Below are 19455 nucleotides of genomic sequence, written 5' to 3'. Positions count from 1 at the left end.
CAAATTGCTAAACCACACAAATCTAAATCAGAGGGGATAGACTATAGCTCAGTCACATCTCAGTTTCAGCCAAACCATGGAACAGCCCGGAGCATCTAAACTGAATTTGGGACCTGGAAGATGCAAGATGAAATGTATCTTCTCCAAATCCTGAGAAGTGTGAAATTACTAAAGTTTCAGATGCAATTCATTAATTTTGACAAACAACCAGCATAATTTACCCTTAAATTTAAAGTCAGGATCATACCCACACCAGGGTTTTTGAACTGAGGTTTCACATATTCTGACTGTACACAAAGATATTTTAGTCAGCTGTCAAATGACATGGAAGGATGAAAAGGTTTTCAAAGAGATAATCCCAAAACCAACAAGTAAGGAGACTCTACCTGAGGAACTATGACATCCATCAGTTCTGGGAGTGTGGGGTGGCTGAAAAACAGCATTTCCATGGATGTGCTCCATTTAATCAGCTCCACCTCACACCACAACCTCAAAGCAATTCATATCAGGAAACTGTGAGGCACATACATTTATACAGATACAGACAGGAAACGTGCTACTGTAGAACCTGAATTCATGCATTGATGAATTTTACCTAATTCAGCTTTTGAAGAACTTATAATACATTCATAACAGTAAAATATTTTACTTTAATGTGAGCAATATTATCATTATAAATTTGATTTTCAGTGCAAACACTGAGTCAATGGGCAAGACTCCTAATACTGCAATTAGCTGCAACTGTAATGTGATTAAACTGCATACCAGCCTCGATAAAAGTGTCTGTCATATACAATGATTTTGTGGTTGTATTATCTGTATAAAAATTTGCTACATTCCTATATTTCATGGCCTAGAATCATTTAAACTTCCTGAGCACTGGGCTGTGGAGCAGAGGAACTGTGGGGTATGTGTGTGAGCCCAGATATGGACTGGTACTCTGTCCTGGGTGAAACCCTACTGCCTGATGCAGTCCTCCAGTTGGACGGTCGCTCCTGGTTGAGAGTACGCTGTGTGCATTTGGCTGCCACTTTTCACCAATGTGTATGTGGGTTGATTGAATAAATAAATAAACTGTTGTTTGGATCGTTGAAGCTCGGCTCAGTACCTCTGGGATCATGTGAATGGTGTTTTTATCCAGAAGTAATTATCCAACACCAGCATAGGACCTCACTAATGATTGGTCTAAGAAACTGGTCTCTTCACAGAACTGTTCCAATATGTAGTGTAAATTATTATTATTATTATTATTATTATTATTATTATTATTATTATTATTATTATTACCTATGTATCTAAGTATTTAGCAAGATTACACAAAACTCATTTTTTTATGAGTTCTCCATGTACTTTTTTATATTTGCACTTTTTTAAAAGGATTATTTCTGCCTTTATTTTATTTTTCTGTTGGTGAAGTTAAACAACTTCAGTGAGTGAAAACACTTCTTCAGAACTTCACACGTACACATGCCACACGCACAGAAGCTGAATAAGCAGGGTAACCACATAACATGTCTTTACAGATCCAATTTCCTCCTGAGCTGGTTTGAAAGGACTTGTATCATTAAGTTACAGTTGAAATCTAAATTATTTAAGGAACATATACTATATTTTAACATCTGTATTTCTCTAGAAATAAAGGTATGTTTTTGTTGCATAATGAAAATTTCATACTCTGTTTACAATATAATCACCTGCAAAATCTATAAATTGGCCAGCATATTATTGTCATTTTTAGGGTAAATTAATTTTGATATTTTGTATTAATTTACTAAACCCTTGTTAATTCCAATTACATTTAGTGTTTTCTACTTGACAGTAAATATTGAATTTAGGGTAACTCCATGCAGCTGCTAAGGTAATATACTCTTTCTCAGTTGTTTTACCATAGTTTCTAGACAATTTAAGTGTGTAATTCCGTAATTCATCCACAGCAATGAATATATAATCAGTAGTTTTACAAATTTTTCCTTGAATATTAATGGGCAATGTGTGAATGACATGGATGACAGGAGCTGATTGATGGGTTGATGTCAGTGATAAATCATAGTTATGGATCAGAAATTGACCTCCAGAGATTAGGTAATGCAAATGTAAAATGTGCATAAAAATGCATATTAAAAAAAAAAACACACACATAAAAAATATGCACATAAAAATGCATGTTATAAAAAGTCCATAAAAGCAGAGTACAGACTTTATCATATTATGTACAAATCAGTTATGAAATGATTCTAATGTATGTTTTTAAAGTCCAGAAACTCCATAATCCTTCATTTGTAATTTATTGAATGTATAATATTTGTATGTAGTTGGAAATCTAAATCTTATATGCTTGAACTTAAACACACATTATTTTTTTCCCATAAATGGTTATGGTTCAAAATCTATCATCTGTTCAGAATGTCATAATGTTTGTGTCTCTGTTAATAATAATAATAATAATAATAATAAGAAGAAGAAGAAACTAAATGTTACATCTGCTATTTACATAAAATTAACTGTTCACTAGGACAACAAAAACGATATCACTCCCAATTTAAAAAATGTAAAAGTGACCTGCCAATATTGCAGCATATAATTACACACCCCTATTGCAACTTAGGTGTATTTGAAAAAATAAATTACAAATATTCAGCAATAAAGCATATATAACAATTGTAAAATGTAGCTTATTAAAATTCAATTCGGCACGGTGGCGCAGCAGGTAGTGTCGCAGTCACACAGCTCCAGGGACCTGGAGGTTGTGGGTTTGATTCCCGCTCTGGGTGACTGTCTGTGAGGAGTTGGTGTGTTCTCCCTGTGTCTGCGTGGGTTTCCTCTGGGTGACTGTCTGTGTGGTGTGTTCTCCCTGGGTCTGCGTGGGTTTCCTCTGGGTGCTCCGATTCCCTCCCACAGTCCAAAAACACACGTTGGTAGGTGGATTGACGACTCTAAAGTGTCAATGAGTGAATGTGTGTGTGTCTGTGTTGCCCTGTGAAGGACTGGCACCCCCTGCAGGGTGTATTCCTGGGGTTACAGATAATGAATGAATCTAATTAATTTGAAAAAAAATCTGAAACTGAAAGTTCAAATCTTGAGTTTGAACTTTGAAATATTTTCAGTTTAAATAGAAATTTTGATTCAATTATTTATTTTTTTTAGAATAAATAAATTATTTTCATTTTTCACTTCGCTATATATTTTGATATTTGAAGTCTTAATTTTTTCAATTGCAGATTTTATGTCTTAAGATTCAGATCTTATTTTATTTTAGTTTCGTATTTTTTTTTTCAGTCACAGATTGACTTTTTTGTCACTTTCGGATCCTTGGTTTTCAGTTTCAGACTTCTGGCCCTTTTTTGTGTGGGAGGTGGGACATCAGCAGATAGGGGCGTGGTCTAATGAGGAGGAGCTTCCTCAGTGTCGACTATGAGAAATATCACTGAATACTGAGCCCTTTTAGACAACATTTGGTACCTATCGCATTAAAAGACCTATAAACTCTGACAGAGTGTGTAGTTCCACAGCCTCACTTTAGTTTCCCAGCACTTTGCTGGCGATGGTGTCCGCTCTGTCAGGACAAATCTGCAGTGAGCCGGTAACGAGTCTGAATAAGCTCTGAATAAGGATTCTTAATCTGATGTTCCGTTTCACCTTAAATTGTGGTATATTTTAAACTGGTCTTCTGTTTGCAAACATAGTGCATATACAGACACCAGCTTCTGGCAGAATTCCACAGCATTCTTAGCCCCTTTTAATGAGCCATGTCCTCCAATTTACTAATAATATTAACGGCTTTCTGAGCTGTAACCTTGGTCTTCAAATACTGCCAAAGGTTTCCTATTAAATGCTGCAGTAGCAACTACTGCATTACTTAATGGGGAAGCAAATATTTTACAATAACACTTTAGCTTCTTGGCTAACTCGCCATTCAGTATTCATATTTTAAAAAGTATATAAGCATGTAGTAGGATGGAGGCCATTTATGGTAAGGGGTGAATACTGTTTTGGGTGTGTGTTTCTGTGGACAGGTAAAACACACAGGCTTCAGTATAAAATTGTGTTAACAGCAGAGAAATATGTATTACAGTCAACCATAGAGGTAATGATGTAATTAATGTAGGTATTAAATAGTACAGGCCCAGGAATGAGCTGAACACATTGCTATCTATCAGAGATTAAATTACTGAACCAGTCTGTGGTGTTCTAACTAAAATAATTTTTTAAGAGAATGATCAATTGAAGATAAACAGGGGTTTGTTATATCAGCAAATCCAGTGTGAGTCTCACTGATATATCCACTATATTTCCACTACAATTCCAGTGTGCTGTGTTCTATTAGAAAGTCTGTCCACACCATGGCCATCTACATAACACTGCAGGAGTTACTTTTACTCCGGACTAGGCTCCTCTCTCTTTTAACGGGGTGAGACCCAAAATTAAATGCCACAAGAATGTCTTAAAACATTTTTAAATTATGACAAACTTCACAGTTTGTAGCATAAACAATTGTTCACAGTGGGGACAGCTGCATTTTAGTTCTGAAAGGTGGGTGGTCCCAAAAACTTTGTGAACACACTTCATTTGATAATAATGTTATAACTGGCTAAGATCAGAGTAATTTATTACACCATGGATTAGACATTAACAAACACACCCAAAAAATAATGAACTAAATGTGATTTCCCTGCTAAACTTTGACTTAATTTCTGATAGTTTTGAAAAGCTGGGAATCAACATTTCCATGAAGAGACACATTTTAATCAGCTCAACCACACACTGTCTGAAAGAAACTCAAATCAGGAAACTTGAACAATCTTATTTATAGATACAGACAGGAAATATGCTGCTGTAGACCCCAACCTTTACCCACAAATTTCAACATCAGCAGAGTTCAATCATTTGCATAATGCAATAGTTAAGTTAAAAGTATTTTCCTTCATCTACTACTACTACTACTACTAGTACTTATTATTATTATTATTATTATTATTATTAAAACATAAGTAATATCTTACTCAGGCTATAGATTAAACAAATAAAAAACTCATTTTTGTTTTTTACTATAAATATATGCAACACTGCTACTTACACTTAAAAGTTATTTTTCTGCTCATTATATTTGATTTTATTGAGTTGCCCTATTTGGCTGCTGCGCTCAGCACTTATACCTTCCATTTGTGTGTTCATGTATTCTTCTTAACAGGTGCATGTGTATGTTCCTGTAAATGTGTGTTAAAGGTCAGGTTGGGATGTCTGTTACTGTGAATTGTCTGTTGTCTGATTGTGTGCACTGTGAGCTACAAAGAAACCAAAGACAAATATCTTTTATGTCCAAACACACTTGAACAGTAATACCTGATGCTGATTCTTACCAAAATGGCAGATTTATCCATTAAAAACACACAATAGACTTTAAAAATGTCTTGGAAGTCACTCAAATCTCATAAATGCTGGGTTTTAAAATGCTGTTGAACTGGCAGCTTCTGTGTTACAGTGCCACTGTCTTTGAGAGATGGAGATACTTCAGTAAACCAGACTGAACCTGCAGGTAATGTCCAGTATGTTTTACAATGTAGTGTATATATATATATATATATAAAATGGTTGTTCACCCTCAAATAAATTTTAATGGAGAAAATTAGATCAGTGTGGCTCGTGGCTCAAACATGGAGGGATTAAGAGACTAGGAGAGACGAAAGAGGAGCTGTGTGGGTGAGAGAGAGAAAGTAAGTTGTGATTATATTTAATACATATTTCCGATTAATAAAATTAAATCTATCTTCTGAACTCAGAAGTAGGGAAGCTGTGTCACTAAATAAAACAACTAATGCGTGTGAATTATGGGAGGGAGTTGTGGCCAAACTTGGTAAAACAATAAATTAGGGTAAAATACCCACCTATGTTTATATATCTTGAGGTCCTAGGTAGGATCTTTCCATGAGTCACTCTCTGTGAAGGGTCAGTTTTGTTCTACCTCCGTCTGTATGAATGACTTGGGTGAGTCTATAAACTATGACTGGGTGAGTGTGTGATGCCCTGTGATGGACTGGTGCTTTTTCCAGGTTGTGTTTCTGTCTTGTGCCCAGTGATTCTCTGTGGGCTCTAGAACCACTGTGACCTTCATGAGGATGAAGCAGTGGCAGATTATGAATAATGATGTAATGTGTGTGAGTGTATGTTTTGATTATGCTGTCAATAAGCTCTTTCAGTCCAATAATAGTACTGTAGTGAATCTGTTTTGTTTATTACTGAGGAGAGAATGCTGAAGTACTAAATGTCTATAACCAATAAAACTGCATTTGATTAATATCATTGAACCAGCAGGAAGTATCCAGTGTGTGTTTCTATTAGTATTACACAACATTACCGATGTGGTATAGGGGGAAAAAAAGCTACATAAATCATGCATAACAGCAGTACTTCAGAAAGTGTTTATTCAGTTCCTGGCTATTGTTGCATCTCCTGGTTTTGTGTGTAATCTGTCAGTGTGAACCCTAAGTGAACCAGAACTAAAATAACACTGAATACTTTTTTTTTGTTTTTATGACAGTTTTAAGTCAAACATATACTAATTATAATGAATAAATAAAATATGTCCTGTGTGAGTGTGAATTTGACCCTGAACAGATGGCGATGTCTAATGTCTGACACTTGGTGCAGAAACAGCATACACACACTTGCTGTTTCCTAACTACAGCTAAAACATAGGCTGAGAGCAAACACCGAATACAACACTGAACACACTGTCAACCCATGGAACATTTACTAAATTACTAATAAACTGCATATAACATGGACAGACACCTGTGTCTGACATAAAATACAAATTTATTAATATACACATTCAGAAATAGTTACATTTGGGATATTGGAGCATTTGTAAATAGTTGCATGATGCTGGAACTGATGATTCAAATATGGTTATTAAGCTCCATGTACGTTTTTATTGATAAGAAAACAGCACACATTTGAATTTTTCTTTTTTAAATGGGACACCTAAGCTCAGCATTATTAGATATATACTTATAGACAGATAGAGCTTGACTTATGTCTCAGAGGAAGCTTATGCTACTCTTCACCTTCCCAGCTTGGTATCATCATGTCACTGGGAGATAACTAGCTGAAAGTGGAATTGGCTGTGACTAAGGTCTGAGAAACCCACTGGGCAAAATATATTAATATAATATATCAATATATTTATATAAAATATAAATATTTATATCTGACTTTTTTACTTTGATACAGCACCAATGAACAGCAGGTGCTGTCTAAATAGACCTAGGTTTTTTTTCACAGATATATTTTTTTGGAATACGACAGGAACCATCCAACCATAAGTTTGAGGTACCAAGTTCAGCACAGTTCTCTCCTGAAGGGTCATGTATTTTCCAGTTATCAGGCTCACTCTGCTGCCCAGTCCTCTGGAACCAGAACCTGTGGAGGTAAAAAGTTTTTTGTTCTGTTTGAAACACCTCTATCTGAATTAAGCATTGCATTACACCAGGGGTGCCCAACTCCAGTCCTGGAGGGCCAGTATCTAGCAAATTTTGGTCATACGTCTGCTCACACACACCTGAGTCAACTCATCTGTTAATAGCCAGGTTTAAGGGGTGTGTTTTAGCAGAGCAATCACCAAATCACCTTTGCTGGATAACGGCCCTCCAGGACTGGAGTTGGGCACCCCTGCATTACACAAATTAGAATTTGATGCCTTCAACTATCACCAAAAATAAATAAATAACTCTGTTAAATATACTTAGCGTTCAATCCGTCAGATGGCACTGCATGAGAAACTGTTACGCTAATGGAATAACTATAGCTTCATGTTCTCAGAAGTACTTCAGAAATCTCTCTTGAAACTTGAAAGTGTTACACAAAGACAAATCCATGTTCTCAAGACCTATACTTATCTCAGATGGTCAAAACAAATGTGTGCTGTGGTCATAGCAGTCTTTTTTTTGTCACAGACTAAATGGACAAACCAGACTGATACATGCATTAGGTGATAAACCCAACATCTTTCATGGTATTGGGATGCATCAGTGGATGTTATGGGATATTTTTTAAATGCTGGTATATATTTTAGAGACGTGTATGCTGAACTAAAGGCAATGTATTTTCCCAGGAAGTCCATGGTTATTTCAGCAAGACAATATCAGGCCTTATTCAGACAAAACTGACCAAAGACTGTTAAAATGCTGAAGTCTGGTTTCAAGTATTTACTGGTCTCGTGTGTGTGTACACAGTACTGTGCAGATGTCTTAGGCGCGTAATTTATATATATATATATATGTATGTGTGTGTGTGTGTGTGTGTGTGTGTGTGTGCCTAAGACATCTGCACAGTACTGTATACACACACACACAATGTAAGTACTAGGTGTAGTTCTGACAGTGAAAATACAAAGCACATTTCTTAAAAAATAAATTTCTTACGTTACTCCCGTCTCGTTGAGGGACCGGTTGTTCACCCACATCCACTCTCCCTCCTTCTCCAAATCATTCAGCCCAATCCAGTATTTCTCTACACTTTGTGAAGTTACAAAATCCTGATTCAGAATGATGGAGAAGATTTAAGGACATTAATAAGTAGCTTCATCTGTATCTGTGTATCAACAAATAACCACATCCCAGTCCGAGGAGGAGCGAGCAGGAGCTGCTAACCTTACAATACATTCATGCCAGAAAATTTTCCTAAATATTTAGCATGTAAGTAAGATTTATTTATAGAGTTCATTTAATATATAAGATGTGACACAAATAATATAGCCAAGATAGGACAGAGGAAGAAACCCAACTGGCAATTGCAAGTTTCCCTCTCAAACTGGGATCTTGGGTTCAAGTTTGATCTGGGTGGAGATATCCATTTTCTCCCTGTATCTGCATGGATTTTCTCCGGGGGCTACTACTAAAAACTGTCCTGGTGTGTGTGAATGAGTGCGAGACTGAATGTCTGTATGTGTTTATGCCCAGATATGGATGGTCTCTCTTTCCTTGGTTAACCCCTTAGTGTCCGATTCAGTCTTCCAAGTGTGTGTGTGTGTAGAATGAATGTTAAATGGAATGACGTTCTGTGAAGTTCTGTCAGTACAACGTTCTTGGTGGTCTAGAAAGGTACTATATAAATATTAATTGAAAACAAAATGTGCTGAAACAAATAGGTGACACACTAAAGCAGAACATCAGCAAAAAAGAGGAAAAAAAGTAGATTTAATATTTTTGAGGCCTAATGCTGCATGGTAAGTTTCTTCATTTCTAAATAAATATTTAACAGAAGACTTTTTCAGACTCACCTGTTCCTCTTTGCTGGTGATTATAACCAGATGTCCTCCTTTTTCAGTGCAGTCATCACGACTGTTTGTCCAGTTCAGTTTATCAGTGGAGAAGTAGTAACACTTTACTCCAAACATTGTCCAGCTGTCTCCACACAGCACACATTTCTTACACACTTACAACAGGAAGAGGAAAAACAAAAGACCTGTGACATTTTATTCTGGTGTTTTTGCTCCCTATTTTGCATTGCACCCCCCAAGCATTTGGCAATTGTTCATATCTGCCATGCCAGCTAACAGATAGGAAGCTTTTTGAGCTCTGTGGAACTACAGATGTTTCAATGTGTCACACATTTCTAAAATATATGCAGTTTTGTTTGTGGTCAGAAGTGTAACATTGCTACACCAGGCTTAAAAGGAAACTCTTCTTACCACTGCACTGAGAGACCATTTCATGAGCCTTGAGATACTTGAGCCTCAGCTTCTCATTCTTCCTTTGTGTTTCTAAAGCAAATAGAAATGGAGTTCTTTATTTGATCTTATCTTGATTTTAAATTTTATTTTTTTCCACTTGAACCAGACCCAAATGGGACTGTAACACTTCAGGAAGAAACAGATTTAGATAAAAAAAATTACTACAAAAATCAGTATAAATTTAAACTAATGTAAGGAGACCTGATGAATATTAGCAGCACATTTTCTGGTCACATAAAGCTAAGATGAGTGAGATGGGGTTCAGCAAACATCACACCAAAGATGAAGAAGTAAAGTATGTTATGAATTGCAGAAAATCAATTTCTCAACATGGGAAACATTTGGGAGGTGGTGTGATATTTCAGGGCTGTACAAATTGAAATTAACCAGTGATGTAGTTGCCCACAACAAAGCAATACATACTTTATTTAATTTTTGAACCACAAGATTGAAAATGCATCAGCCGTACCACTGAAGTTGTGTTCCTGCACTGAGAGTCTCTCTAGAGCTCTGGAATAATCCTCACTTAGTGCTTCATAAGAGATGCCTTTATTCAAATCTGTTCAATAAAGAGAAAACACCAGAGGGATATTCACACAATGAGGAATAAACATTAGTGTATTAGTGTAAGATGTTCTATTACGACATGTCCAGAGCGGTTTAACTGTGTAATCTTGATAGACTGTTAGCTGAAGAGCTGAAACATAAAACTCAGTGGGACAAGAGCTGCTGATTTCTTGTGATAGAGGAAATCAGAAAGTGCAAATACATCTTTCACACAGTAATTTGCCCTGTTCTGTGAGGATTGTAGGGTGTGGTTTCGTCACTTGAGTGTGTTCTGTGACCAAAGTGGTCCGCTGAGTCTTGGTTTCTATTTAAAAGACTGATGAGGATCAATGAACTGTGTTAGAAACTGAAGCTGAGTGATACTCACACAAGACCCCCACAGCACAGAGACCCCCCACAGCACAGAACAGTAGGAGAGACACAGCAGCCAGAGCACACTTCAGATTTTCTGTAGAGAAAGGAGTCCTCCCTCTCGCTGTGTCAGTGTGGTCCCCAGCATCTGAGAACAATGACATGGTCACTTCAAACTCACACCAGACTCACGTGGACACTGCTCTACAGACTGGAGGGAATTTCCAGACTGTTTTTCATTTACAAACCAATTTTCAGAATATTGTAAAATACATTGAAAACATGTGTCTGCAGTGTGTTATACTGAATTATTAAGAACAAATGGACACACAAAAATCCAATGTTCTATCTGACAAACTTGATTTTATATTTTGCACTGCATTAATTTGCACATTCAGATGCACATTATGCACTTTGATCCACATCTGTACACCGTACACACAGCTCACTTTTTATACATTTTTTATACTTTTTATACATTATTTTGTTCTTTTTGTCTTTGTTGTACAGTTTTAGCTTTCATTCCTTTTAATTTAATATTATTTATTTTGAGAATGTCTATATCCATCCATCCATTATCCACCGCTTATCCGGGTCTGGGTCGTGGAGGAAGCAGCCGGAGCAAAGAAACCCAGACCTCCCTCTCCCCAGCCACTGCCTCCAGCTCCTCCGGGGTTATACCGAGGCATTCCCAGACCAGTTGAGACATGTAGTGTTTTTGGTCTGCCCCGGGGCCTCCTCCCATTGGACATGCCCGGAACACCTCACCTCCGAACCAGATGCCTGAACCACCTCAACTGGCTCCTCTCAACGTGTAGGGGCAGCGGCTCCACTCCGAGTCTCTCCTGGATGTCCGAGCTCCTAACCCTGTCTCTACGGGAGAGTCCAGACACCCTGCGGAGAAAACTCATTTCAGCCGCTTGTACCCGCGATCTTGTTCTTTCGGTCACTACCCAAAGCTCGTGACCATAGGTGAGGGTTGGGACGTAGATTGAACGGTAAATCGGGAGCTTTGCTTTTCTGCTCAGCTCTCTCTTTACCACAACGAACTGGTACAGAGCCCGCATTACTGCTGATGCTGCACCGATCCGCCTATCAATCTCACGCTCCATCTTTCCCTCACTCGTGAACAAGACCCTGAGGTATTTAAACTCCTCCACTTGAGGCAGGATCTGACTTCCAACCTGGAGAGAGCACTCCACCCTTTTCCGACTGAGTACCATGGACTCGGACTTGGAGGTGCTGATCCTCATCTCTACCGCTTCACACTCGGCTGCAAACTGGTCCAGCAAGAGCTGGAGGTTCTGGCTCAATGAAGCCAAAAAGACCACATCATCCGCAAAAAGCAGACATGGAATCCTGAGACCACCAAATCGGACACCTTTCGCCACTTGGCTACGCTGAGAAATTCTGTCCATAAAAGTTATGAACAGAACCGGTGACAACGGTGTCGTTGCCATGACGTGTTAATCTTATATCTAATCTAACTATAATACTTGAAAGAATAAGTTCAAATAAAAGTTTCTAGTTCTTTTAAAAAAATACTTGAAAGATGAAGACAACTTTATTGGAAGATCAGCAGGTTCTTTATTTGGAGAGCAATCACAGAAGGCCTCCTGCAGAATCACTCACAAAGACACACGGAAAACCACAGTTTACATACACTTTTTGGGGTGCGGTCATCTCGCCCCTCCTGTAAGTTTGCATTCCATAAGACCCCAATTAAAATGGTACCCTTATCTCCTTAAGGATGCAGTATATCATAGGAGCCCAATTAAAAAGGTATCCTTATCTTCTAAGGATGTCGTATATCATACTGTACCAGACAATCTCATGCTACACCATTCTCCTTTTTTCTACAGAGTTCAGGCCTGAGTTATAAACTCAAGTATCCCTTTGACCATTTCAATACTTTTTGCCATAAAACTCATTTGTTTAAAATAATTCTCATGTCTCTACATTATTTGTTTATTACAGTCACATGTTTCTATATTCTTACTTCTGGGGAAATGTCCCATGCCTGATCTATGAATAAGTGGATTCATATATTTTTCATATGCTCACTTTTTTTCTAATTCTTCATCAACGGGCAGCCCTGACGGAGTCCAACTCCGACTGGAAACCAGTCGGACTTACTGCCATTCATACGAACCAGACTCCTGCTCTGTTTACACAGGGACTGGATGGCTCGTAGCAAAGAGCCGAGTACCCCATACGCCCAAGGACCCCCCACAGAATACCCTGAGGGACATGGTCGAAAGCCTTCTCCAGATCCACAAAACACATGTAGACTGGTTGAACAAACTCCCATGCACCCTCCAGGATCTTAGTGAGGGTAATGAGCTGGTCCTGTGTTCCACGACCAGGGCAGAATCTGCACTGTTCCTCCTGGATCCGGGGTTCAGCTATCAGTCGGACTCTCTTCTCCAGTACCCCCACATAGACCTTACAGGGAAGGCTGAGGAGTGTGATCCCCCTATAGTTGGAATACACCCTCAGATCCCCCTTTTAAAAAGGGGAACCACCACCCAAGTCTGCCAGTTCAGAGGCACTGCCCCCAATGTCCACATGATGTTGCAAAGACGTGTCAGCTAGGACAGCTCCACAACATCCAGAGCCTTGAGGAACCCGGGGCGAACTTCATTCACCCCCGGGACCCTACCGCCAAGGAGTTTCCCTACCACCTCAGCCCCAGTGATAGACGAGCCCCCCCCCCCCCCCCCCCCTCCCTCCGGGGTCCCCACACTCTGCTTCCTCTGCGGAAGACATGCTGGTGGGATTGAGAAGATCCCCGAAGTATTCCTTCCACCGCCTAATGACGTCCCCAGTCGTCATATACAGTGTTGGTGGAAAACCGCTTTCCCCTCCTGAGTTGCCTGATGGTTTGCCAGAAACTTCTCGGAGCCAACTGAAAGTCTTTTTCCATGTTCTCACCGAACTCCTCCCACACCTGAGTTTTTGCATCAGCGACAGCCGAATCCGCGAGCCACTTGGCTCCACGGTACCTGTCAGCTGCCTCCGGAGTCCCCCAAGCCAACCAGGCTTGATAGGACTCTTTCTTCAGCAGCCCCCCTCACCCGGGGTGTCCACCACCGAGTGTGAGGATTGCCACCCCGACAGGCACCGACAACCTTGCAGCCACAGCTCCGTTCAGCCACCTCAACAATGGAGGTCCGGAACATGGCCAACTTGGATTCAATGTCACCAGCCTCCCCCAGGATGCAGTCAAAGCTCTGTCAGTTGTGGGAGTTGAAGATCTTTCTGACAGGTTTCTCTGCCAAACATTCCCAGCAAAGCCTCAGCACACGCTTGGGCCTGCCAGGTCTGTCCGGCATCCTCCCCCACCATTTGATCCAACTCACCACAAGGTGATGATGAATTGACAGCTCAGTGCCTCTCTTAACCTGAGTGGCCAGAACATGTGGCCTCAGGTCCAATGGTACCACTATAAAGTCGATCATCGAAATGCGGCCTAGGGTATCCTGATGCAAGGTGTACTTGTGGGCACCCTTATGCTCGAACATGGTGTTCATAATAGACAAACTGTGATGGGCACAGAAATCCAATAACTGAACACCACTCTGGTTCGGATCAGCTGGGCTGTTCCTCCCAATCACTCCCCTCCAGGTCTCACTGTCATTACCCACGTGAGTGTTGAAGTCCCCCAGCAGAACAATGGAGTCCCCAGAATGAGTGTTCACCAGCACCCCCTCTAGGCATGGTACTCTGAACTGCTGTTTGGTGCATAAGCACAAACAACAGTCAGAGCCCTTTCCCGAACCTGAAGGCGCAGGGAAATTACCCTCTTGTCCACTGGGGTAAACCCCAACGTACAGGCGCTAAGCCGGGGGGCTATGAGTAAACCCACTCCTGCCTTATGCCTCTCACCCTGGGCAACTCCAGAGTGAAAGAGCATCCAGCCCCTCTCAAGGAGATTGGTTCCAGAGCCCATACAGTGTGTCGAGGTGAGCCCAACTATATCTAGTCTCTCAACCTCTCAAACTCGCGCACCAGATCAGGCTTTTTTCCCACCAGAGAGGTTACGTTCCATGTTCCAAAATCCAGTTTCAGTAACCGAGGATCAGAATGCCAGGGCCCCAGACCCCGGCTGCCACCCGATCCACAATGCACCAGACCCGGATTACTACCTCTCCCACAGGTGGTGGGCCCATGGGAGAAGAATGTCTATATAATATCTTTTAATTTGTTTCCTTTATCCTTAACTTTTATTTTGTTAAACCTGTCGGACAGTCGTCAAAGCATTCTACTGCAAGTTGTACTGTGTATAACTATGTATGTGACAAATAAACTTTGATTTGATTTGACAATCCGTTCTCAAAAAAAAGTAAGAGTTGGGCACTTGATTTAGCAACACACATTTAAGTCACATACAAATAGACACCAGACTCAACTTTTGACTTCCAACTCAACTCATTAAAAAAAAAAAGAAAATAGAAAAGTGTCTTTCCATCACCATCTAGGTGCGGTGCGTGGCACTTGATTCTCTCACTTTGTTGAACACACACACACACACACACACTCCTTCTTGTTTCTACATTCACTCTGCGTTCTCTCTGCTCCTCAGCTCCACTGACCATACAATAGCACTTTGTAGTTCTACGATTACAGAATGTAGTTCATCTGTTGTTGTGCATACTTTGTTTATTCCCTTTCATCCTGTTGTTCAATGGTCAGGACCCCCACAGGGCAGGTATGACACTTGTAGATCTACAAAGTGCTCTTGTATGGTCAGTGGAGCTGAGACAGTGGACAGTGAGTGTAGAAATAAGATGGTGCTTATAGTGTTACAAGTGATGTGTGTGTGTGTGTGTGTGTGTGTATACAGGTGCTGGTCATAAATTTAGAATATCATAAAAAAAGTTGATTTATTCCAGTAATTCCATTCAAAAAGTGTATATTATACTCATTCATTACACACAGACTGATATATTTCAAATGTTTATTTCTTATAGTTTGATGATTATAACTGACAACTAATGAAAACCCCAAATTCAGTGTCTCAGAAAATTAGAATATTGTGAAATGGTTAAATATTGAAGACACCTGGTGCCGCACTCTAATCAGCTAATTAACTCAAAACACCTACAAAGGCCTTTAAATGGTCTCTCAGTCTAGTTCTGTAGGCTACACCATCATGGGGAAGACTGCTGACTTGACAGTTGTCTAAAAAACGACCGTTGACACCTTACACAAGCAGGGCAAGACACATAAGGTCATTGTAAAGAGGCTGGCTGTTCACAGAGCTCTGTGTCCAAGCACATTAATAGAGCGGTGAAGGGAAGGAAAAGGTGTGGTAGAAAAAAAGTGCACAAACAATAGGGATAACTGCACCCTGGAGAGGATTGTGAAACAAAACCCATTCAAAAATATGGGTGAGATTGAAAAAGACTAGACTGCAGTTGGAGTCAGTGCTTCAAGAACCACCACCACACAGACGTATGTAAGACATGTGTTTCAGCTGTCGCATTTCTTATGTCAAGCGACTCTTGAACAAGAGACGTCAGAAGTGTCTCGCTTCCATAAAGGACTGGACTGCCACTGAGTGGTCCAAAGTTATGTTCTCTAATCAAAGTAAATTTTACGTTTCCTTTGGAAATGAAGGTCTCAGCGTCTGAAGAGAGGAGAGGCACAGAATCCACGTTGCTTGAGGTCCAGTGTAAAGTTTCCACATTCAGTGATGGTTAGGGGTGCCATGTCATCTGCTGGTGTTGGTCCACTGTGTTTTATGAGGTCCAAGGTCAACGCAGCTGTCCTTTAGCTTCCTACTGCTGACCAACTTTATGGAGATGCAGATTTCATTTTCCAACAGGATTTGGCACCTGTACACAGTGCCAAAGCTACCAGTACCTGGTTTATGGACCATGGTATCCCTGTTCTTAATTTGCCAGCAAACTCACCTGACCTTAACCCCATAGAAAATCTATGGGATATTGTGAAGAGAAAGATGCAATACACCAGACCCAACAATGCAGAAGAGCTGAAGGCCACTATCAGAAGCACTCTGGGGTCTCATAACACCTGAGCAGTGCCACAGACTGATCCACTCCATGCCATGCCACATTGCTGCAGTAATTCAGGCAAAAGGAGCCCCAACTAAGTATTGAGTGCCGTACATGCTCATACTTTTCAGTTGGCCAGCGTTTCTAAAAATATATATATTTTTTGTATTGGTCTTAAGGAATATTCTAATTTTCTGAGATACTGAATTTGAGGTTTTCATTAGTTGTCAGTTATAATCATCAAATTAAAAGAAATAAACACTTGAAATATATCAGTCTGTGTGTAATGAATAAGTATAATATACAAATTTCAATTTTTGAATGGAATTACTTTACTGGATTTGACTGTCCAACTAAAAACATGTATCTCCATTCTTGTGGATTTTTAGTTTACTACATTATTTAAACAATGCACCTGTCCGTCACACTGTAGCAAAACTTTGTAATGCTTCATAATTATTTGGAATAAAATCTTTTTACACTGACTGTGAGCTGAAAGTTAAGAAGGTTTCCTTCTGTAAAGGAGATCTATGTTTTTAATTGGACAACATATATATGTATTATATGTAACATATAATATTAAAACACTGACAACATTGGAAATGTTTTCTTTGTGCTTTTAAAATGTTTTTTTTTTTTGTGCAATTTAAAAAAAGCTTCAGGAGGATTAACACATCAACGTTTTTTGTTATTATTACATTTTACAAAACATCCCAACTGTCCTGGTAATGAGGTTGTGAAATGTAAAAAAAAAGACATTTCCAAACAAAACCAACAAACAAGCAACAAAAGAGACTCTACCTGCTAATGTGCAATATTCATCATTTCTTGGAGTTTGAGAGAGGTGAAAATCAACATTTTCATAAATGTTCTCCATTCAATCAGCTCCACCACACACCACCAACACCACCTGAAAGAAACTCATATCAGGAAATGTGAAGGTGCCTTTCTTATACAGACAGGAAATGTGACACCACATATGTGATAAAACCCAGGTAGGAAATCTATTTTATTCTATTGTAAAATGTCTGCTGTATATATATTTTCCTAATTCTTAATAAGCTAAAGCAATGAGAAAAGACAACTTTATAGGAATATAAGCCACATCTGCAGCAGATACATTAAGCACAGGAAGCACCCTATAGTTCAAGGTAATGCTGGAGGCAGGCATCACCACAGAATCAACTTAAACAAATAACACATAATCAAAAATTATATCCTGGTTATTTTGGAAAGGGGTGGTCTACTAGGGATGGGCAGTATCACATTTTTAATAATATAAATCCGTCTCAAAATATTATCATGGTATAGAGTATTACCCTGGGGTTGAAATAGGGGGAGCACTGTTGGGCTGTGTGAGCCTCATATCTGTGTGTGTGGGTTGAATGAAAGGTTTTCGGTGTTGTGCAGTTCAGCTCAACACAGCTCTATAGTGCACACTGACACATGTTGACAATAAAAAGACTCTGAGAGAGAAAAGTTAGAAAATAATATTTAAATTTGTACATATAATATGTAAATTAGTCAATATTTAAAATGTCTCTACACTGTTTAGAAGCACAGTTTGCCAGCTAAGGGTCATTTGTGCTTTAGCACACCACAGCAAATGATTTTCCAAGGAACTGCTCATATCACACACATTTAGAGATAAAGCCTTATAGCTGTGAGCACAAAGATGAGTGAAGGATCATTGGAGTATTTTTGGCTGTTCTTCTTTTTTTTTAACACAGACTTGGCGCTAAACTCAACTGCCGTGTGCTACTCGGCTATTTTAAATATTTTTTCTGAAGAGTAAAAAGAGTGACGAGGCAGGCATGAAGTGAATGCATACATATTGGCAAGTCACAGATAGCTGTCTGCAAAATGTGAGCACTAAGTCAAGATTATGACCTTGAAAAGATTTGTTCATCCTCTCACTGGATATCTGTCTTGACTTTGGGGAGTAGTGAATGTGTCGCCCTGTGAAGGAATGGCGCCCCCTCCAGGGTATGATCCCGCATTGCGCCCAGTGATTCAGTGGGAATGGATTGTTAAATTGAGGGAAAGGATTGTTAAATTGAGGGAACTGATTACTAAATTGAGGGAACGGATTACTAATTTGAGGGAACGGATTACTAAATTGAGGGAACGGATTGTTAAATTGAGGGAACAGATTATTACATTGAGGAAACAGATTACTAAATTGAGGGAACTGATTATTACATTGAGGGAACTCATTATTAAATTAACTCAAACCCACAACCTCCAGGTCCCTGAAGCTGTGACAGAGACACTACCTGCTGCACCACAGTGCTGCCCCTATTTCTTTCCTACATTTTTAAAAATTATTTCTGTATATTACAAAAACGTTTCCCACATTTGTGAATTTAAATTACATTTTATTATTGTTGTTGTTATTTTAAATTTGAACATTCCGATACATTTGTGGATTTGACGTGTATGTAGTTACTCAAACGTAGTTACAAATTCCATTACATCTGTGTGTATTGTTTTACAAGCTCAAGATTTTTGGACCATTTTTTGACTCCTTAAATATCATCTGCATATTTTAGGAGATAAATATTTTCCTAACTACAGAAAATTTCATTTATATAAACTGAAAAATAGAACAGGGGATAGAACACATCCTTGTGGAAACCCTGTATTTAAAACCTTCAACAACCACATGTTGCTGTCTGTTGTGCAAAATGTTCTTAATCCATAAAATCGCTGTTGGCCAGATCTGTATATTTCCAAGATGACTAAGGAGGGTTGATGTGCTTATTGTTTTAAAAGCAGATGTTAAAT

The 19455-nt window shown here is 39.2% G+C and overlaps 1 protein-coding gene across 1 annotated transcript; it reads right to left on the bottom strand.

The window, feature by feature from the left end:
- Positions 1-7253: 7253 nt before the first annotated feature.
- LOC136700221 (CD209 antigen-like protein C) lies at positions 7254-10812 on the bottom strand. The gene is made up of 6 exons (XM_066675505.1): positions 10665-10812; positions 10200-10289; positions 9689-9760; positions 9278-9432; positions 8421-8533; positions 7254-7419 (listed from the first exon to the last, which is right to left on the bottom strand). Exons 1-6 carry the CDS (start codon positions 10810-10812, stop codon positions 7254-7256), a joined length of 744 nt encoding a protein of 247 aa, XP_066531602.1.
- Between the last annotated feature and the right edge of the window lie 8643 nt (positions 10813-19455).

Source organism: Hoplias malabaricus, chromosome 6 (assembly GCF_029633855.1).
Source record: "Hoplias malabaricus isolate fHopMal1 chromosome 6, fHopMal1.hap1, whole genome shotgun sequence".
Taxonomy (NCBI): domain Eukaryota; kingdom Metazoa; phylum Chordata; class Actinopteri; order Characiformes; family Erythrinidae; genus Hoplias; species Hoplias malabaricus.
This window is presented reverse-complemented; position numbering and strand designations above follow the sequence as displayed.

Coding starts and splice junctions, on each gene's coding strand:
- LOC136700221 (XM_066675505.1), bottom strand. CDS start 10,812: ATGTCATTGTTCTCAGATGCTGGGGACCACACTGACACAGCGAGAGGG. Junction 10,290..10,664: donor CTGTGCTGTGGGGGTCTTGT/GTGAGTATCACT, acceptor TTTATTGAACAG/ATTTGAATAAAGGCATCTCT. Junction 7,420..8,420: donor CTCAACGAGACGGGAGTAAC/GTAAGAAATTTA, acceptor TTACCTCCACAG/GTTCTGGTTCCAGAGGACTG.